General features: G+C 37.3%; 1 protein-coding gene across 1 annotated transcript in view; it reads right to left on the bottom strand.

Moving 5' to 3' along the window:
* Positions 1-23334, bottom strand: part of ARFGEF1 (ADP ribosylation factor guanine nucleotide exchange factor 1) — an 86890-nt gene extending 63556 nt beyond the window's left edge. The window contains exon 1 of the mRNA XM_008631948.2: positions 23180-23334. Coding sequence (XP_008630170.1) covers positions 23180-23303 — 124 coding nt within the window. The 5' untranslated portion in view covers positions 23304-23334. The remainder of the gene's footprint in view (positions 1-23179) is intronic.
* Between the last annotated feature and the right edge of the window lie 6 nt (positions 23335-23340).

Genomic DNA, 23340 nt, shown 5'->3' with positions numbered 1-23340 from the left:
TGTAATTTCCAAGAAATCTCTGAAAATGTCTAAGACCTTTGTTGTTGGTTTTGGCTGGGTTAGAGCTAATTTTCTTCACAGTAGGTTGTATATGGTGCTGTGTTTTGGATTTGTGCTGGAAACACTTGATAATTCAGGAATGTTTTAGTTATTGCTAAGCAGCGCTTACAGAGAGTCAATGCCTTTTTCAGTTTCTCACTCCACCCCACCAGCGAGCAGGTTGGGGATACCCAAGGACTTGGGAGAGGACAGACCCACAATAGCCAACCCCTACAGACCACAGGGATATTCCATTCCACAGGGTGTCACACTCAGAAATAAAAAACTAGGGCACGAGGTGTGTGTGCAGCTTGCCTGTTGCTGACTGGCTGATAATTGGTCACCTGCTGGTGAGCTCCTGCTTTTTTTTTTGCATCACACATGTTTCTTGGGTTTGATTTTCATTGTCATTTCTCCCTCTTTTTTCTTTTTTTTTAATTAACCTATCTTTATCTCAACCCAAAGTTTTTGCACTTTTACCCTTTCACTTCTCTCTTTGATACAAGCCAGTGAGAGGCTGTGTAGGGCTTAGTTGCTGGCCAGAGATAAACCATCACAACAGGCATTCATAATTTCATTCTCACCTCTCTAGCTTTAATTCACTCCTTTAACATGTCATTTGAACTTCAGACTGCTCATAGTTTTTATTAAAAACCAAGCTAGTTTCCAGTTTTCTCCTTCTTCCTTTGACACCTTATAACCAGCTAATCTCATTTACAACTATAAAATCAACAAATCTCTCTGTAATGACAGTGAGTACCACCAAACAGCAACATCAAAATGGCCAAGTAGGTCAGGCAGGTGTTGTGGGCAATACTGGATTATAACACTGAACAAAACTCCAACTTAAGACTAATTCATTGTTTACCCTTCTGTATCCAATTCAAAGTATGATTTAAACCTTAACTGCATTGAAGGGCATCTCTAATAACCTAAATTTCAAGTGGGTATCTTTAGGTATTATTTCCTTCTGATTACCTAAATATGCTGTCATACTAAGTGAAGTATAAATATTCTAGAGTTATACTTTGGCAGAAATCAAGGATTACATTCTCATCAGGTAAGGAATAATTAAACTGTTACCTTTAGGAACACTACAGAGAGCTAAGTTCTATGATATCAACATCAAACTGTACATTAGGTTGCTGGAGAAAGAATTCTTATGGAACTTGCTATTGGGAAAAATGCAAACTATTTACCATAAAGTGGAAAAATACTTTACAAGTTCATTACAAAATATTATGCTAGGTAAACCCCACACACCTAAAAGTATTTAATAAATCTCTCATTCTGTTTTTCCATTCTTGCATCAGAATTGTATTCAAGAACAAGTAGATATTGCATTCCCATTATACTGTATTCTAAACAACTGATGTTACCTGCCAGAAAAGCACATACATAATTCTCAATTCCACAAGGATCTGCACATCTAAAGGCTAATATTCACTGTAAGCATTAAAATAAACGTTTATTAAATATATAATGAATTCAAGGCAGTAAGCAGTGGCATTTTAAACAACTGTAACCATCCTGGCTAATCAGAATGTAGAACCGTCCAAAGCAGCACAGGCTGCAATACTTCAAGGAAATGAGTCAATATTTGGAGTTCACATGACTTACACCATAGAAGACTACCATGAGAAGGAAGCAATTTGCATTCAATTCTTTCAAGTCAAAGCAGGTGGATAAGATCCAAGGAACACGGAGTGAAAATGAATTTAAAGCGCCATCTATATTTAAAAAAAGGTGAAATCCAATTAAAACGTTAAAGCCTTGCTTGAATTTACTTTGCTTGCATTCTTCCATCCAAGTATTCTAGTGACTGTCTCCAGTATCATACAAAATATTGTGGCAACTAAATGATTAAAAGACCCCGAATTGTCCCTCTTTAACAATACTGACAATGTCCTTCTCCATGTCAAGGTATACAAAAACTCTGTAATATAAAACTAGAAATTCCATATTTATTTGAAGATAACTTTAAGTAACTACACTCCCAACTGTGTAGCACGATTATTACACATATGGTAACAGTTTAATTTTTAAAAAGTACCAAGTTTGAACTTACAGTAGTAAAGCCACATAAATTTGGAACAGGAACAAAAAAACCAATTTCTCCCTCAATGAGATGAAATTCCAAACAGATCATGCTGAGTACATTTTTCCCCTAACTGGGTTATTAGAATATATTTCTTAGAAAATATCTGAAACTTACTTATTTTCTTGATACCTGTTAGCTTCAAGCAGTGGCAAAAAGTCTTGTCTATTCAGCTAAAGTAAGGAAGTACTGACACCCACAAGCCACTAACAGACTTCAGAAAAAAACTAAAATAACTATGTCTAAGGAGTCCAAATAATGGAACCGGAGAAACACACAGCAGTTTTCACCTCAAGCTCCACTGCACTAAAAAAATTATGGTCCAGAGAAGCTCTCTGTGGGCAATTTCTGCTAAGTCAATACATCTATGAAAAACCAGTAAGTTTATGTAAAAATACATGCTGCAAATTTAGGACTTGCTTTTACCCAGACATTGTCCCTAACATCTAAACCACTTACAGATCTTCCACAAAGCTTAAGATTTGCCAAGAGACAAGTGTCCAAAAAACAGAGAGATTTTCTTGATGCTTCCAGCTGAACCACTCTTCTTGCTCCCACAGAACCTTGGTCTCACTGCATCTGAACTATGAACTACTCCAGTTTCAGTATGTTTCCTTGTGCTGAGGAGGTATGAAGAACTGTCAAACTCAGATTACGGTATTTTCCTCTCCTATTTCTTTTTTAACTGTAGCAGTTAAATTAACTATTAAGTTAGAAGTGTAATTAACTTCAGTAACTTTTAATACATTTATCTGCAATATCAATGGGTATCAGTGTATGCAATACCAAACAGACAAAAAATGAAGGCTTTATAAAAAGCCTCACTGGGATCTCAAATCAGCACAGAATAATTAAACAGTTTAATATAACACTGTATGAATCTATTCCCCTAGATTATCAAATCAGGTTGACCTGCCTAAAACTGGTAACAGTGTATGCAAATTCATGATAGGAAGATAGTACTGAAATGACCAGTATTTTGGGTAGCCTGCAGAAAAACCACTCATTATGAAAGCTGAAATTGTATCTTAAATGGAATTCCCAAGATACATATGACACCACTATGTCTTCCTCTAAATCCTGTAAACAGCTTTTTCCATCGTACCTTCCATGATGCACTGAAATCTCTCCTCCCTTCCCTCAAACCCTCTTCAACACAGTGTCTAGAAGATGGACAAAAAAAGCCTATTTGTGGAAGTCCAAGAGGCTGACAGTGGCACTAGGCCTTTAGGGTGCAGTTTTTGTTATGTTTCAATCCAGGAAGCTAACCTGAAGAAAAAAGGGATTGGAAGATATGCAGATGCAAGTGCAAGCACAATATAGCATCAAAGTGTGAATTTTTCCTGTGTCCCCATTGTAAAATATCACGAGTGTTTCTTCTCTCTCAAAAGTTCTTCCCTCTCCTGAGTCCAGACTTTAGCCAGACAGGCCTTTGGTTATAGTGTATTTACACATCTGTACAACTGCTGGTTCTTGCTGGGGTTAATTAACTTTTCATTATACCTAGTCTCCTCTGTCTGTAAAATCATAGCTCACACAGGTATGGCACAGGGACAGGAAATAGCAAAGTTCTGTACAGATTTAAGAAAATCACTGCTGTGGTTTTCATTTAGCATTTATATAGTAAGAAATAATTCTTGTACAGACAAATAAAAGAACCTCAGGAGTATATCTGAACACTTTCACTTGCTTTCCATTCCAACATATTATACTGTTCCAACTTCATGTTTGCAGGTATCGAAGGAGTAACCAAGCAAGCAGATTAATCAACACTATTTAAGCAGCAGCATTCCAAACAAACAGCCGTTATATTTTGAGTCTAATAACTCTTGATGAAATTCTGTGTAAATCCTTCTTGTACTCTACAAAATCCTGAAACCCTCTAATCAAGTGAAATGCTAAGTCATCTCATTATTTTGGAAAAACATGGAGTAGTAACCTTTCAATCATGTAGAGAAATATTTACATGTACATACACACAAAGTAAAAACTCAAAAGTCACAAATACAGACTTTGGTAAGGTGCTTCAACTTTAGATGACACTAATTCCTCTGAAGAGTGCTAATACAGGAAAGGAACAGTATCTGTTGTTACTTCCCATGCCATATTTTCTGATATGCTACAGATTTGCAGCAAATCCTGTCAAAGTGTTTCTCTACTTTTATACCTGCACTTCAAAAGTCATTATGTCTTATGGTCCTTACTGGTTTTTTAATCTTTCAAGCTATCTTCTCCTTTATTCTCAGTCTTCTTTTTAGCCATTTTTAGACACTAATACAGAACTACAGGTTCTCCCTAGCCCTGCTCACAATACACCATTCAGGAATATGCAACTCTGGTGTAAATTTAGAAACCTGAATGTACAACCTGTCTCGATTCAGTCAAACTCCTTCAGTTTATTAGATATGACATTTTAAAATACAGAATCACCGGCCAATCTGTACAAAAGCAGAAACTACTCTAGTGGCCTCATTCTGTTTAAAATTAATTCAGAATAATTCAATCCGGTGGGGCTTTATAACTAGATTTCCTGAAATAATCCTTCTATTTGCTAAAACAAGTTGAGACTACTGTCAAGTTGCTTCACTACTTGAGGAGTGGTGCCACACTTACAGGTCACACATTACCAAGGAGAACTGAACTGCAGTCATTCTCAGTAGCATTTATTTTCTAACATGTGGCTGAAAAGCTCATTTCCTACAGCAGTAAATCCCTCTGCTTCCCCTCATTACTATATGGGTCCTCATCCTTTATTAAATCTACAGTGAACTTGAGCCACACCCAAATTTGTGTCTTTTCTTAAATCAGTATCAAAGAACGGAAATAGACTTTTTATTTACATCTTTGAACAATTACAAGAGGATAGCCATGTGTATTTAGTTTAATCAAGCACGACATACCTTTCAAATACCTTGTGCCTGCCTTTTGGCACCTCTTCTCACAACCTCTGTGAATCAGTTTCATGCTCAGAATTGGTGGCACATGTCGCTGAAAAGGTCCATTAACAGAAAAGCAGTTTGGTTGCTTACCAAATACACAGTGACCTAACCAGACTGTAAAAAGGATCTTGCCTAGAAAGACAGTTTTCCAATGTGCTTTAATCCAGTCTATCTGAGGGTGACCACCAAAAAAAAGTGGTTCCTCCTATTCCACTGTCTGTGTGTATTTGCAAACTCCTTACACAATAGCTATCCAGGCATTGTGTTTAAATAGCCTGACAATTTTAGTTTTCATTGGGTCAGAGAGCTATTTCAACTCACTGTAGACCTGCATGACCCTGAGTTGCCATACCTCATGTGCATCACATGTTTCGGGAAGGAAAAGCTGGAGCACAATTGCCCATGGCAGTGTACACCAAAAAACGAACTGTAACAAATATACTGCAAACCCCTACGAAGTTTGCACTCTATGTCTCATCATTACTGCTATTTGGGTAATGAAGTTTTGACAGGACAATAATGTTTCTTTATCACATAAGTGGGGGACGGAAGTCTGCAGCTGTATATTCTTCTTCATATTCACAATGTGTATAGTTTTTCTGACTCTTCTTTCTCATGTCATGTATTAAAACATTTGTGAGTTGTGTAAATTCTGATTCTATACGCTACAACCCCAGCAACACAGCAACAGCTATTCAAATCGGTAGCACATTTTGAAAACAGCATAAACTAACTTCACTCAGGTATTTTTATCACTTTTTTGTATTTTTTGCTGCTTAAAGAAAGAAGGTAGCACATGTGTGCTATGCACACAAGTGAGTCAACTACGACTCAGAACAAAGACTATTCAGCAAGAAGAATTTACAATGCTGTTCAATATGTTGAACAGCAAAAAATCAGTTGCTACTTAACATCCCTTTCCTCCTGGCTACATCATCTATCTGTATTAAGCCAGTACAACTGTCTTGCACACCAGCTATAAAATTGCAGAGGGACTTTACTAGTTAAAAAGTAATAATTTAAAACTGGATTAAGAACATAAATGTTGACATTTTTTACTTAGTTTTTAACAGACTTTTTTTTAAAAAAGGGCCACAATTTGATGAGCTCCTACACCTGGTTTTACCATGTGGTAAAGGGTAGGATGGGGAAGAAAACAAATGCTTTACCCAGGATTACTGCTGCTGCTGGGGAATATGGGTTGTTAAGTTAAACAGATTGGAATAACAGAACAGAAAATGAAATTCAACACGGAAACATGAAAATGTGCATAGAGGGAGGTCATTTATTTCTTTAGTGAAGAATATGAGAGGATGAAATACTGCAGAGAAACACCAAAATGAGACAGACCTCCTACAAGAGTTTGATCAAAGGGTACGCTACAGTTATTCATGTCCAAATAACTACATTTAAAGTAAAAGCCATTTCACCAAGTACAACAGTATACAGAGCAGTATACAAAAAGTCTCTTACCAATGTCTCTCATGAAAATAGCACATGATGGACTAAGAAAAGCATTGCAAGTCTTTGGAAACGAACAGACAAAACAAAACCTAAACAAACCATAAAAAGCAGCTTCTCTGCCTCAGGAACTGATTTTTCAAATATTCTTGCAAAGAACCATAACTGCCATCTAAGTAGCACGTAACAAGGTAAAAGAAACTGACCACCAATTATAAATTTCCTAACATAGTGATTATAATCAGCAGAATTCTTGTCGGAAGTAAGACTTTATTTATATCACCTCTGTCACTGCAACCCAACATTACAAAGCACTCTGTGTGAATTCCTGCACACTTTTAAGCCCTCTAAAAGGAGCTGTGAATCTACTAATCGAATTAAGTTTCAAGTTTAAGGGAGGAGGGCAAGGTTAAGCCTCAAAGGATGATAGAATTTAATGGTCTGTATTAATATGTAACTCCACCATTCTCTCTAGAATAGTTCATGCAAGATCAGGGGACTCAACCCAACTCTTGTTTACCTGAGTCAACTGATGGCACACATTAGTTTGTCAGCATACTCATCAAAGAGAAAACAGAGTGAAAAATCAGGAGACAGAAATTCTCAACAGTGTATCCTGCAGAGAGACTCAGTACATTCAGTCCTCCTATCAATTTTCTCAAACATTCATTACTTTACTTGATTGAGTATTTGTTCCAGTCAGCAGAACTGTAGCTTGCACTGCATGCAAGAGCCGTGCTGCAGACACTCTCAAGGCATGGTGGGCTTATGCTTCCTCCAAGCCACAAGGAGACCAGGAGCTCTGCTGTTTAAAATTGTGAAGCATGTTTGCCTATTTCTAAAGCATGTGAATCATCAATAATTCTTGATTTGCCACAGCAGCTTGATATGTTGCCCTCTGAAATTTGGAAAAGTCAAAAGCAGCCTCAGTTCTTCTGCAAACTTAAAGCAACGTAACTGATTATGTATAACATTTCTGGTGAAAGCCATTAGATATGAAATGTAGTATCATGTCTTATGAAGAAAACAATCTTGTGGTAATGCATGTTGTGACTTTTCATATCAAGTCTGGCTTCCCTTCTTTCTGCTCCTTTAACTGAACAGCTTAGCTTCCCTCATTCTTAAAATCAGAAACTCAAACACATTCCTCTGCTTGGAAAATGTGGGTTTTTGTCAAAAAATAATAGTAATAAATGAAAAAAAAATTATATATATATACATATATATGTCAAAAGTGGAAATAAATTTTGCAGACACAAGATTACATTTGAAATAGGGAAAGCATTTTTAATCAATTTGTTTCCACCTGCCTGAAAAAGCTTATCTGAAATGAAATATATCCAGAACAAAATCCCGTGATTTGTATCTCATCTGAAGGGATACAATGAGCTTTTCTCTGAAGATCATCTTTAAGTCTGACCTTTAAGTTCACAGCAAACATGAGTCTGACTCTAAAAAAATCAAATCAAAGACTTGATAGTATGAAATTCTCTCACCCCTCTGCAATGCCAACTGCTGAATTCTTCCACCATATCCATCCATCCCTGTAACAAATTTCTGTCTGCACACTCACTTGCAGTCAAGCAATGCAACAAACAGAAGGCTTAACAGAAACAAGTCTCTTAAGTATCTCACTAACTCTTAAAATGTAATTACCATTTTAATTGCTTGCATTTACAACTGAAAAAGTATCCCAAACGTTCAATAGAACCTACATTTAGAAACACAAAATGCTGCATTCCAGCTACGATTCAGTTTGATATATATGCTGTTTCTCCCCATGTTTTCATGCATGCCCTCTGCCTGACATCTTGTAAATGCAAGTTGTCACTGCAATCATCAGGTGAAGAAGCTGTGAAGATGGACCAGGACGTCTGCTTCAGAATTTGCCCAAGCATTCTCCAAAGCCAGCAGAGAGCTGAACAATAGTTATGGAACACAGGAGATCAGATAAATATCAAGGCCCCTAATCTTAGGCATCTTACTCGTTAACTGCATCCTGCTTCAGGAGTGTACCCTCCTCTCATGACAGCATGAACAACGTAACAGAAGTAGCAGATAACATGAATTTAAGTCACAAAGCCAGTTTCTCAATTTCTCCTCAGCACCAATACTGTCATATTTTAATAAGAGTATTACAGTCGTATACATGAAGTGTTGCAGTGACATAAACTATCACAAAAACTCAAAGGAAACAAAAGCTATTTTCACTTACGTACGTGGGTTCTTTATGAATCAAAATTTTAAGGCCTAATCAAACATAACCTGGAAAAATCAAGCTACAGTGTATTTTGCAACAGTCAAGCTCTCCTTGTGTTACACAAGCATTCTGTTCTTCCTACTTCAGATACAACACAGCTTTTTACACCTACATGCAAAGTTTAATTCTAGAATTAGTGTATCTTCAGTTCACGATGCCATTCCCAGAACAGCAGTATTTTCAATCAATTCATGTCAAGACAGGGATTTATATGCAGTAGTTTTAGTCCATTTAATTAAGAAGAAAAAAAATTTTTTTCTTTGCAGCTAACCATGCATTTTTATACATAAATTAAAAAAAAAGAATATAGTTTTGAACTTTTGTACTACCCAGCTCAAAAGCTATTTCACTATGAAGTGCAGACATAGTAGAAAATTAAATTTCAAACAAGAGGAATGAAGGCATCTAATAAAGTTTGATGGACAATGTTTCATGAAATACATAATGTTTCATGAAATGTTTCATGAAATACATAAGCAGATTAGTGTCCAAAGATGCAAACACAGCAACCCTATCCCAGATTTTTAAATAAGGTTTGTGAGAGCTTTGAGAACTGGGGAACAAACCCAGAAATTAAATCTAAAAATATCTGACCACATTGGACAGAAAGACACAAGAATAGCAAGTTTTTCTTAAACCCTTTATATCCAGTCTTCATTTTGCTTCCAGGAATGGCCAACAGCATATGCTCAAGTAAATGCAGATTACAAAAGCAGTTTTGGAATGCTGCAATAGTTCCCTCCTACCACTATTTAGCCATCTGTGGCTTATGCTCTTCCTGTACGGAGACTGTTCCTACAGGTTTGACAACCCTTGTTAAATTTTCGCTTAATCACTTTTCAAACCATTTTAACTTTTGGGATGAATGTAATTACAAGCTGCAGGAAAGAACTTTTTGCTTTACTTAAATAAGATGGGTTCTTTACAGGATCTCTGTATCTGCATTACAAGAAATTACAATCAATTATTCTCTGTTCGTGTCTATGCCACTTACAATTTTACAAACTTCCTTTACTTCCATCTCTCATTTTTTTCCTCTCCAGGGAACAAGAAGCACAGTCTGCTTGATCACCTCTGGAAGACATTCCACACTTTCAATCATCCTTGTTGACTTCTGCATCAAGAAGGCAGCAGAGAGCAAAACTGCACGTGGAACATGTGGTATCTTTATAAAGCAGCCTAACAGCTTCATTTTGTTTTCTCTAATGTTTTTCATATTTGTCTTTTTGACAAAGGAATCGATATTTTGATGGAATCATTCCCAGCAATTCAAATGTCACGCGCCCTCTTGACAGATGTAAGTATTATTTAGTGACTGTATTTGTGCACCCACAATTTCGACCAGTCTCCTCCTCCAATCATATAGGTCAGTTTGCATTTAGCAGCACCCAACCAGCGCCCTTTGATCAAGGAGTGGGTCAGCACAGCACAACTGCTGCCTCTGGCAGGTTGTTTTTACTCTTCACTTGTTAAGTATTTTCCTTAATTAACCTTTGTCACCCAAAAATACCACAAACCTCTAAAGAACTGAAATGCCTCTTTGTAGGGAAAACAGAACATGTAATCCTTGAGAGCTCGGTACCTTCAGGAACCTTGGGTGAGCAACCTGGTTGAGGTTCACTGTAAAACTGGATTGATTACTTACACTTACCTATACACTCAATGACTATGCCCTGCAGATTTGGGATGGTAAATTTCCCCTCAGAAAAGTCCACACTGATTCTTCCTCACCACAGCGCATGCATCCCTTCTGTTCTCCACTAGCTTTATTCCTTGCTACAGTTCAGACTCGCCAGGCTGAAGTTCTCAACATTTCCTCAACCCTCACACCCTTGGCACTTTTTTAAAAAAAACAACAAACCACTGTCTCTAGTCACATTTAGTACCTTGCATTCCTTTATTAGCAATTAATGAAATTAAAATCTTACATGCTCTATTAAACAGTCCAGCAATTTCAGATTTGAGGCCCTTTAAAAGCTCCTAGCAAGTTAATAGGATCTTTAGTTTAAACTTCAAATTGGTTTTTTTTTTCCCCAAGTCATTAATTTTAATTCCTCTGTAGAAAACTTCCTCAGCAAAAAAAGCAAAATAAACAGCAAAAAGGTAAATAATGTATTTTCATCTTCTTCAATATCTGTGTATTCCCCAAATACTTTTGTGACCATTATCACTTACAAGCCATATGGATATGGGTGTGTTTTCTTTACTATTTGCTCACACTGGCTTTATCACAAAGCTTTGAAAAGCTTTTATTGATAGTTGATATCCTCTGTTAACAAAACACCTGACAAACAATCAGCTCTAAGCATTTTGCGCCCTTTTTGATCCCTCGATCTTGTGTTACTCTTTTTGAAATAAAAACCCAAGGTCTTTAGTGAGTTTTTTTCATGACTGCTATGAAGCTTAATTTGAGACTATGTTTGAGCATACAATTATGAGATTGCTCACTCTTACAGAGGAGCTCTTCAATTGCTACATCTTAAACCAATTCCTAGGTACTGCTCAAGGACACAAGAGCTGCTCAATACATCTTAATTGAATGTTACCTGTCAATGCAGTTGAATGATCTACCTACCATGACTAAGCTCTATGTCAAGCAAATTACACATTCATACCTTTATAATTAATGCTATGGAATGAAGAATTTTCCACAAATTATCCCTTCTCATTCCTGGCCTAAGACAGGATGCTCATTTTAAAACAACTGATACTTTCTCAGCTGACTATTTTTAAAGACGTCTGGCATTCATATGTAAGCAAGCATACATTCCTTTTTGACCGAGTTACCTACTGATGAAACTATTTATTGAGACTTCTGTTATTTTCTACTATGCTCTATTTGACATTTGCTCAGTTGGTGACAAATGAAGACTGAAATAAATGTTTTACTAATGCTCTGTATTTATTCTGGCAAAGACAGGCTGCTGCTGTAGAACAAGACTCTCATTATGTTTCTCAGTCTTGTTTCTGGATCATTTGGCAGTATGAACAAAAGCTACGTGTCCCCTCTTCACACAGCCCACCTCTTCAGTAGACTCTGTCATGTAACATGACCCTTCGAACATTCCTTTTTCTTTTAAATTTTCTTTTCAGGAGTAAGCACACATCCAAAGCAGTGATGATACATCCTTATTCCATACTTTTTTAAGGAATAGTCAGCTACCACAAAATACTATCATATGCAAGTTTCACAGATTACTCAAGGTAATAAAAGTAATTACACCTCTGCTGTGCCCTCCATAAACACAAGTATACAACATCTTAAATCGTTGTAATATACACACAGAATAGATTCATGGAATAAAAGAAAACCTGGAATAAAATGATTATTTTAAGCCGGTCATGTGAACATCTTAATCTCAAAGTATTTATTTTGACTGCGAGAATATTTTTTAGTAAAATCCAGAGTTAAAGCTGATCAAACTATAGGTAGCAACCCTTCCTACATCCTGCAAAAAGGGAACCTTCAGGCTTTTAAATTATCCTCATGACAACATGCACAATCATTTGCTATAACATTTTCAATGTGTATGAGGCCCATTTCTATTCTGTCAAATGACCAGAACTGTGATTTGTAAAAAACAAGATACAACCAAGGACACTAAGGTCTTGTGCAGTGTCAAGTTTTAAGAATCAAATTAAAAGATCCCTTTGTAATATTGGGAAAATCTGCATTTTATTTTTAACCTTGCTGTAGATATTTGAGTGCAATTATTTTTTCCTTTTGGAAATGGGTATTTAAATGGTAATTTAAAAGCTGAAGATTACTAAATTTTATTTTAGACTTAAATAGAAGATAACCTTAAGTCCATGATACCTGGAGAAATTGCAACAAAAAACGCTCAAAACAAACCCCCAACATACCCCCATTAAGCAGCCTGCTCACTACAGTAACTTCAAAAGCAACAAAACACATGACACTGTAAGACTCTTATTCATTTCAGACACTAAAACTTTAAAGGTCACATGTAAGTCTATACATGAATTATACTTCTGGTAACCATCAATTAAAAGAGCAATAAGCCAATTCCCTCCTACTGTAGTTCTGAATTATAAGGAAACCATTATCTTTTCCAGCTACAAGACGATGGCCAGAAGACTACAATTTAATGATTGTCTAAGAAAGTCACTACTCAAAGTTGTATTTGATAGAGGAAACATAAAAGGGTAACAATAAAGTATGGACTTAAGTTTATTTTTGTGTCTGTGGTATGCCCCCCAAAAAGGTTACAACCATATCAAGTTTGTAATTTTCACCCCAAAAAAATTTCAACTTGTATTAGAAAGCTCGAACTTTAAATCAGAAGTCCCGATGTGAGCTCTTTTAAATGAAGCATTCAAGGTGATCACTGTTGAAGTCCTGATTTCTCCATGAAGTGCTGTTATAGGAAGTTCAGACTAAGATATTTGAAAGAACACAAGAAGTAAGAATATGAGTATTATTGAAAGATCCAGTGTGACTGCCTTCAGTACAGCACATATGCATTAATTATTAGTATGATGAAATCTTAATTTTCTATGTTCTTTTATTTACTTCCAATAATTTTCTTTAAAAGCTCAGACTGCATAAATTAAGACATTTACTCTTATGACAACTGTTCTTCCTTTTCTCAGATGCCCCTAAGAAGGCAAGTTGAAGGCTACTTAAAAAGAACACCACTACACAGTATTATTAACCGTATTCATGTTGCCAACCATGCTACAAGAAAGTGCTTCTTTTACCGCTGGTTATCAAGCTGTGAAGAATTTCAGGCACTCAGTTACATATTTACTGGATGCACTGGATCAAAAGTTCATAATGCAGTATTATGATAAAATGTACTTGCATTGATTACACAAGTTCTTTTTATTTAACAACACAATTAAATTTATAGTTTATTTAACTGTATGTCCTAAAATGCTCCTAAAGAACACATAGGAGACACACAAGATCAGTGAAGTAGAAAATATAAGTAATTACTGCTAAAAGGCTGTTAATAATTTGAACATAGATTTTGTTCTGAGCAAGACTCATGGATGGAGGTCAAACTTAGGTGCAGAGAGGAAGAGAAAAGGAGCTAAGATACAAACCTGAGGCTTCTCCAAACATTGGTAACCACCACAGACTATATATCCCACAGTGTTAGGTACAATTTTAAAGAAGGAAACTATTTCTCTTTACAGCAAAATTTCTAGGCATTTAAGATCTATTTATATGCATAATCACACAACATCAGGTTTCATGTCTTAAATCACAAGTGGAGAATATCCAAGTGTCTCGTTGTGATGCAGGTAAAGAAAATTTTAATCACACTTCTCAGACAGTTTTAATCCAGCTTTCAAACTCCCATGCAAATGCAGCTGTTCTATTCTAGCAATTTTACTTAAGGTTGTAAAGGTCTGTTTACATTTCAGAATAATGAAAACAAAGGTTAATTCATTCCTATTCAATTTCCTGCACTCCACAGAAGAGACGGCATAGCATTCTTGCAAAACATCACAGTCCAACAGCCAAATTAAGCAAGCCAAGTTAAGACTCTGCCTTTCCAGCTTACCTGAGCTGCAGAAAGAACTCTGTGACTTTGTGTTGGCTGCTGCACTCTCAGTTCAGGTAACAGTACCACCCAGATCTTTATACACACTGTTAATACCTGCAAGGTCACTTCCCAGGCATGCAGCAGTGTGTTAGTTTTACACACAACAGAACCATACCTTTGCAAAAAGTATCTTCACTTGGAAGGGCATTCCCATTAGTTTATGCTTACAACCTGCATTAAAAGTACACTGCTCTGTGCAAGTATATCTGCGCCAATTTTGTAGCACAGTTTGAAAACTAAAATATGATGGAAGCTACCAAAGAAATCATACCAGTGGCACACTACTTATTTTTAATTTACAGATTTGAAACTTTGGAAGTCTACCTCATACTATTCCACTGGACAGCTTAGACTGTAGTATAAAATGCTATCTAATATCTTCAGTAAACCTCAGTATTTTTATCTCAATTTCAAAGTCTAAAAATATCTCCTCCCTCATTTCTCTCAAACTGCAAAGCTGCACATTGCAATGTCGAAGCACGATGGTCATTCAAACCAACTGCAATGCAAATTGACACCTGGGAGTCACTTCAAGTGACTTCAAGTGGGAAAAAAAAAAAAAAAAAAAAAAGGAGTAAAACACTCCTGGATCCAGCACTGGCTAAAATCTCTTCACATGAAATATTTACAAACCTAATTACACTTTTATTTTTAACTGAAAAGTAGGAATAACATTACAAAACCTGTTGAGATTATTAGAACAGCAAGTGCTAAGGGCAGTACGTGCAGAATTGGTATTATTAATGGATCATTTTTTTGAAATTTATCTCCCTCTTTATTTGAGTAGACAAACAAGAGAGCTTGAATAAGCCCATTTATCACAAGGGCATGTAACTTCAATTATCTTTAAAATATAATTTTTCTTACATAAGAAATACATGAAATGAAAAAAACCCTAGACAGCACTGGACAGCAGACATAAACCATTTGAACAAAACCAAGTAATAAATAGCGTAACATCAATAACCACACAATCTTGTACCACATGAGTATACATGGTAGAGTACCAGAAATAGGGGGACAGGGGAAAAAAAAAAAAATCAAATCTTCTGAACTAAAGTAATAATAGTAAAAAAAAAAGAAAAAAAAAGTCCAAAGCAATCATGCCCTAGATTTCTTACTAAAAGACACCCTTGGCTTTGGAAAAATCTAGTTATGCTATTAAAGTGTTACAATTCTAAAATAAAAAGCCTGGATTAAAGACAAAACCCCCATCTATGCATGACAGAACAGCTGTAAGTTGTGTAAGGTACAGAGTCTGTACAACCTCCTCATTCTCTACCCAAGCTGTTCTTGACCACAGCACCACAACAAGAGCTCAGCCTCCTCAAGACTTCAAGACTTTTACAAAAATTCCTGCTTCCCAACTGAAATCTCATCATCTACTAACACATTTAAAACCTCAAATTAAAAAAAAAAACAGCAAGCACCCCCAAATTCAGAAATCCCGGAAGAAACCCAAGCAAAATCTCCAACACCAAGAATAATACCCAAAAGCTAAGACCAAGGGTAGACTGGAAAGAAGCAACATGAAAAATGGGATAGAAAAAAAAAAAACAAATCAACCAATCCAACATCACAAAAAACCCCTCACACCAAAATTTGTTAATATTTATCAATTCAGATGAAATGTTATTAACCCTTTTTCTCTGAGTTTGGCAATTTTTAATTCTAATCACGTAAAATTAGGAACTGAAGAACATAAGAGTTACAGAAGACTAAGATGTAGAAAGATGCCTTATAATCTATCCCAAACCTTAAAACTGGTAGAGGACCTCCCTTTTTAAAAAATTATTTTTCAATCTTTCTCAAATCCTTGCTGATTGCCAATTTTGTTCTCACTGACAGTCACTCCACTACTTTGCCCGGGATCAACATTAACCCAATACACCAGCAATTACCTAGGTCATCCTATCCATCCTTGTAACAATGCTGGCACAGTAGCAGATGTCTTCCAGCCCTTTGGAATTTTCTCAGTGTCCCAACATTGATTAGAAATCACTAAGGGAATGGTGCCAGGTATTTCAAACTCTTGGGTCTTGACAGACCTATTTTTAGTGTCTCTACATTTATACTGAAAATGGAAAGCATCGTATAACAAGTATCATCTACCTTATCCCTCAAAACAGATTTTAACACTCCCCTGCATTCCATTACGGTATCTATAAATTATATATGCTGGGGGTGGGGGTGGTGGTGCTGTTTGGTAGATTTGGAGTTTTGTGTTTTCTTCTTCATTTTAGGTTAAAAAAGCACATTAAGCGCTTTTCATAGAAACACCAGCTACCATTTGTTCGATTATCCTTGTACAATATTCTCTTTCTATAAAATCCCACAGAAGCACATTATGTTTTCCCTGGCTGTTTGGAGACCTCCTGTATGTGATTTTTCTTAAAGGCCTGTTTTGCCTAGGTATAACCTATAGTTTCTTCTACTACTTATTTATGGAAAAGAACTACAGGCTAACTGTGAACTATGCACAGAATCCTCCTTGGTCTGTATGCATCTGACTAGCACAGCTACTCCACATTATTTTTGGCTTTTAAACACACACAGTAAAGGTCTGCCTCCTTTACAGATAAAAATTACCAAACTTCTTACTCAGCTGTATTTCCATGATACCTCCTCTCCTTCCTCAAAATCTGCAGAGTTGTTTCTCAAGTCCCTTTGGCCTACAATGCTCCACTGACAGTAGCTGTCTTTCACACACCAGGATATCTTCTCCCTGCAAACCACCAATTTACACATCACACAGGAAGGCTTTCCAGCTGGGTGCAGAAAACACAAGACTCTTTTCCCCTGCCTATTCGAGTCACTGATCTACCACTGGCTGCTGCAGAATAGAATGAGAGTCATGTACAAGTTTGCAGGTCTTGCTTCCCAGGCTCCTGGCCATGTTCATTTAAAGCACAAACTAATCAGCAACCTGATCAAAATATCAACACCAATACAACCCCCAAACTGACAGCTAGGTGCCCCCCCAAAAGATAAGCTTTACTTGTAAGTCCATGATTTCAGCTAGGATGTTTGCCGAGAACAGGAGAGACTGACTAGAACACCAATGGTTGATGCTTCCCTCTCTATGAACACCCATAAACACCAAAATCCTTCCTGACAACTGTGGAAGTTAACATATTTAGAACACATAATCAAAATACTATCTCAATACCAATTGCTCTCTGAAGGATTCTAGAAAAAGTCTGGAATGTACAACTGCTGTCAACAGTTAATTTTTTTCATTTGTATATGAAGAATATGCATAAGAATGGACACGGCTGTCATCCTGAATGAATGACACAGCGGTTAAATGGAGACTAGAACCAAGAAAAAAAGGAAAAAATGACAGTTACAGCAGCAAAACACTGGAAAAGGGTATAGGAAAAAAAAAGAACTAGACCAAAACCCCACAAGACAGTAAAGATAGTTCTTACAAGAAATAGGTATATTCTGGTCACAAGGCAATAACTTCTCGTTTTAAGCTTCAAAATTCTAATTAAGGCTCTAAAATATGCAGCAGAACAGAGGTATTTAAAAGCTGTCCTGTGTCATAAAGATATTTGAAGTCCTTCAAGATTAAATTTTAAAAGACAGTGAAAATCAATGTTCAAACTTTCAAAACGTTAAAGGTATTAATTGAACACATATTTCAGGATAAAGTCAAAATCATCTAAAAGAAATACCATTTTTAACTTCCAAGACAAAACCCAAGTATTTGATACTCATTCTCCATACACATTTTTCTGACCCAGATACGATCCACCCTGTTTTCTTGAAGTGTTTTTACATATACCCTGCCAAACATCCCCTTTCTCAAAAGAGATTAAATCTCATCAGCACTGCCATTCTGCACAGCCAAGATATGATTACATTTGAAACAATAAAGTATCTCAACACACACAACTTTCCTTAAATGAGCCCCATAAATTCTACATAAATAGCACCTTACATATCAAATGCTGAAGGCAACCTAGAAAACAGTTTATGGGGCCAACCAAACCTAACTGTTACCAAGCCAAGTTTTTAATCTTCGCAAAAGTAGATGAGATCTTAACTACACCGAAAGCCTGCTAGTTAAAGCCCAAGCTCAGTAAAGCAAGCAAAAGCAGGGAAGGGCAACTGCAATTTTCAGTTTGTTTTTTTTTTTTTAAATATACATCTTGGTTTTTACTAGCATGAAATCTCCATTTATACTCTTTGCTTAAAAGTAAGTGTTTCAGAAGAACAATTACAACCAGAAAATAAATTTTTATGGACAATAGTGACTTGTATGTTGTGAAAATAAATGCCTATAGCTCATGAAGATAACAGACAATATTGCAATACCAATCTCTTTGTATTCAGCATAGAAAAGACTCCAAAAATTCTGACCTTCAGTTTCCAAAAAAGGACAACCAGTTTTCATGAAAAATAGAAGGCAGCCTAACAAGAACAGCACTATCCAAAATACAAAGAGGAATTTGGCTCATCCACAACTTCTCCAGTAAAATTAAAATCAGTGCAGTAACACGATAAGGGTCTTCAAAATACATTTTTGACTGTTCATGATAGTGTAGGAAGGTATTTTGTAATACACCCAGACTTTCCAATACATACACACATTTCTGTACTGACTGCTAACCTAACTCATTCTAATGTATCAGCATTGTTTGTATAAGCGAAGGACACAAGAAGATGAAATGAGGAAAGGTAAAAAGGGAGACAGAAAAATATAAGTAGGTAAGAGGTCATTTGCAGATCGGTGCAGGTAAGGACACAGATGAACCTTCACACCTCTGGGTTAGTTCTACTCCAAGCATTACCTGTTTTCAGAGAAACTAAGTGCTTAATTATAGTCCACTGCTTCATCATCCTCCACATACACATAACGGCAGGACAAACTGAACAGAGCTGCTACTTTCACACTGCATGAGACCTACATCATCCAGCAGGATCCTTGCATGACAGACTAAAGTGAACAATACAAGGAGCCCTAGAGAACCTTTTAAAACTAAGTTTCAGCTCCCTTCAGTTGGTAGTTCCAGAACTCTAGGCAGCACATGCACACTATTCTTTAAAGTACATACTAGGTACATACCAACATCATTTTATATTACTTGTGATTTGGAGTTTTATGGAAGAGTTGTTTGATTCCTGATTTGCAGTTGAACTAGCAGACTTTATATGAGGGCATTCTGGTTTGCTCAGCTTGGTCCCAGGAAACCACCTTTTCAGGCAGACAAATCCACACTCCAGATTTTGACATGAAGCACTAACAGTTTTTGTAGAGTCTATTAAAAACTTTACGTTCAGATAAGGATTTTTTTCTCCCCAAGATCTTTCATCGTTTGTGCAAACACAGTATGTTTACAGTAAAGTTTTCTAGACTGTAACATGGCTAAAAAGCAATACAGAAACAACAGTGGAGGTAACTCACTGGAAAAGGAGCTTCTAAATCTAATCCTTCTGACAGCTTGCTGCCTGATGCTTTCTGCAAGTGGACAATTTTAAGGATAAACTCATTCCTTACACAGATTAAGAGTTGTTGCTATGAAAGTAAACAATACAAAGTTCTATACTAGCTGTACTTCATTAGGTGAGTAAAGAAATGTTGTGTTTTCCACATAGAGAGAAAATCTTTCAGAAAGGACAATGTTAAATTAAACTCAACTGTTCTATATAAAACCAGACACAACCTGGTGAATCATCAAATATAGGAAGCTACAAGTATCAGGCTTAATTTCATCCCTGTTTAAAAGCCAAAGAACATCTATAATTCAGGTTGCAATACTTAATTTATATTTTGCTTTCTTATCTTCTAATCAACACAAAAATGGTCATACTAGAAGAACCTCAACACCTATTCAGAGGTCAGACTGCCACAGTCTAGAATGTTGCAAGGTTTTTCTCCCCAAGAATTCAAAAATTAAAAATAGATGATGTATAATCTTAAAGGAATGCAACAGCACAGATTTATAAGAAAATATATGGGGATTAAAAACGACCAACAGAGATTATTAAAGATTCTTAAAACACTGCTTGTTAAACTCAATCTAAAAAGCAGAGCTACAATTTGTTTGCCTGTTGTCAAGGGATACTGTAATTCTGACAACTGCTTGTTTATCAACTACTTCAATAGCACATCATTTTATACAAACAAAATAAAACAATTTAAATAGTGGCTTTAGAAAATGAAACAAAGCCTGAATTAGTAACAACTACCAGTTAGAATATCTGACCTATTATTAGTATTAAATAAAAAGCAACACTTTACTACGGTCATGCAGTTGGAAAAAAAGATCTTAATGGATCTTAGTGGAGCAGAGAGATCACTTCAGTGAAGACTAATCAACTAAATATTCAGACTGAAAAAAAAATACGTTGATTTGAAGATATGGAAGTACTGCCATGATTTTTAAAAGCTACTTCTTATTTAATTACCATTTTAAAAAAATCCAACATAACTCTAAAGTTAGACTTTGCCAGAGTTAGCACCAAATTAAATTCAATTTTAAATCACTATTTTACTCATGTTTTATCCTTAATGTTGCTGGTCTCCAAAATAAAACAGTATCTCAGGAATAAGAAGTCCATACTCCTTAAGGTGGCAAAGAAGCGTCCAGCTGAAGAGTAGTCTCTACAGATGAGGAGCTAAATGGACAGACCACAACATGTGCATCCTATTTCAAATACTACAAAAAACATAGCTCAGCTTTAAAAGCCAACGGCACCAAATGTGAAATATGGATGATATGTACTCTTCTCCAAAAATTTTCTTTTAGATAGACATGAGCTCTACTCCGGAGTTACATATGGCCACTTCTGGATTAGGAGCCTATCACACACAAAACCAGACAACAGACCACGCTAAATTGACAACCAACAACTGTATTTTGTTGTGCTGTAACCAGAAAAAAAAAATTCAATAAGACTCCATAGTAGTTAACATCATGTCTGATACTTTTCAAGTTCATGAAACCGCTGTATATACATAAGGTAGTACACACAACCTTGTATTTCTTCTTTCCTGCCTTAATGGTTTTTATACCCACATCCTATCGTTTTCATATTTAAGCCCAAATCACATAATCAGATCTACAGGAGAAGGTTTCAATGAAGCTGTAGGATAGAAACCACTGGGATGTGTGATTGAGGGTCTCCTTGCACAAATCAGTTTACATGACACAAGAGGCAGACTGTACAGTCTAGAGGGCTTGCTTTATAATCTGTGTAACACAATGGAGCCATGCTTGGAGAGATATGGATGATACTTCAGACAGACCAAGCTATTGAAATAAAGTATGGCAGAAAGAGAAGATTAAAGTGTCTAATTCTACGGATGACATACAGACTGGCTATAAATTCAGTTTAACAATAAAAAAACATTTCTCTGTTTTATTTCTAGCTTGAATGCACAGTCTAAAGTTAACAAAAGGGCCAAAGGGTTATCGATTTAATCTCACTTGCATAAATCATAAAATTGTTGTTAATCACTCTAGTGATACATGAAAAATGTAAGAAAAAACTGTTTCTCATCGATTTTAATTAAGAAGAAATAAATAGCTTAAGTACAGTTATTTCTGCCCCTCCCTTTGTCAGGATCTTTCAGACAAAGAAATCAAGAAAAGGATTGTTCTTTTTTTAAAAAAAAGTAAGGACTAACATACGAATTACTAGAATGACAAAAGAACAACTTCGAATTACTTACACTCATTTTTAAAACAAGCAAGTTTCAATTTAATGTTATCTCTTCAAATAAATCCATTTGAACAGACATTATCACTGTACAAAATCACGATAATTACACTAGGAAGAGAGGGACATAATAAATTTACGTATTACTTAGATAAAACAGGTCTTTCTCTAGAAGCCTTTCAGTAAATACGTATTTTGCCACAGAGGTTCAAGCCCCGCCTGTATTCATGTCAGAATTGCAAAGCCCAAGTTGTCCTTTCAAGCTGCCTGTAATTGGATGCCTGCATGTGCTTTGTGCTATCCAGCACCGGTACTTCCCTCACGCTTCCAGACGAGGTGGTGCTGACACAGCTGCACTACAAACCCAACACCCGTCCTTCGGCCCGAAGCAGGCAAACGGTCCCACATCCTGGGAATCCAACAACATGGGGGTTGGACTAGATAATCTGTAGAGGTCCCTTCTAACCCTAACAACTCTGTGATTCTGTTATCTTCCGTGGCCGCTCCAGCTCTCTTCCCCATCAGCTGTTTCTCCACCAGGAACGACTCGCTTAAGGCTCTCCCTCGCACATCTCCCGGACTATCCTCTCCCTCTCCAGCCCTCCTCCTGGCTCACGAAGGGCCACCAGCTCCAGACATGGCCTGGTGTCATTGTCTCTCGCTCTCCGCCACCTCTTCCTCACTCGTCCCTCCTCCCTCCCCGCCGCCTGTCACCTGCTCCCTCCCCGCCGGCCGTCTGCTTCCAGGTCAGCTCAGCTCAGCTCCGTGTCTGCCTATTCATCCTGCGAGCGGGGAGGAGGAGGAGGAGGAGGAGGAGAAGGAGGAGAGCCCGGCGGGCGCCGCAGCGCCCTCGCCGCTGTCAGCACGGGGCCGCTCCCGGGAGGGGCGATGCTCGCCCGCAGCCCAGGGCACCCTCACCTCCGGGGGCTGTGCTGCACGACCCAAACCCGTGCCACGGCTCAGTCCGCAGCCCCACCTCTGCCGACCCTTCCCTGCCGGGCAGCCCCTCTGCCTCATTCCCCCAGAAGCCGCACAGCCCCCCCCCCGCAACGCAAACACGCACTGGCAAAGAGGGCCCCGAGACGCACCCCGACCTCTGGCCGCCCCTTCCCTTGCCGCCCGGGCTGCTCCTCACCTAGTGCCACCTCGCAGGCTTTGCGCAGCTGGGAGTGATGCGCCTTCTTCACCTCCTTGTCGGCCAGGATCTTCTCCAGGGCCCGGGTCAGAAACATGTTTTTCGTCTTCTTCCCTTCATACATGGGCGCGATCGAGCCGTGAGAGGAGGCGGAGGGTGGA

Source organism: Corvus brachyrhynchos, unplaced genomic scaffold, assembly GCF_000691975.1.
Source record: "Corvus brachyrhynchos isolate BGI_N302 unplaced genomic scaffold, ASM69197v1 scaffold961, whole genome shotgun sequence".
Classification (NCBI taxonomy): domain Eukaryota; kingdom Metazoa; phylum Chordata; class Aves; order Passeriformes; family Corvidae; genus Corvus; species Corvus brachyrhynchos.
This window is presented reverse-complemented; position numbering and strand designations above follow the sequence as displayed.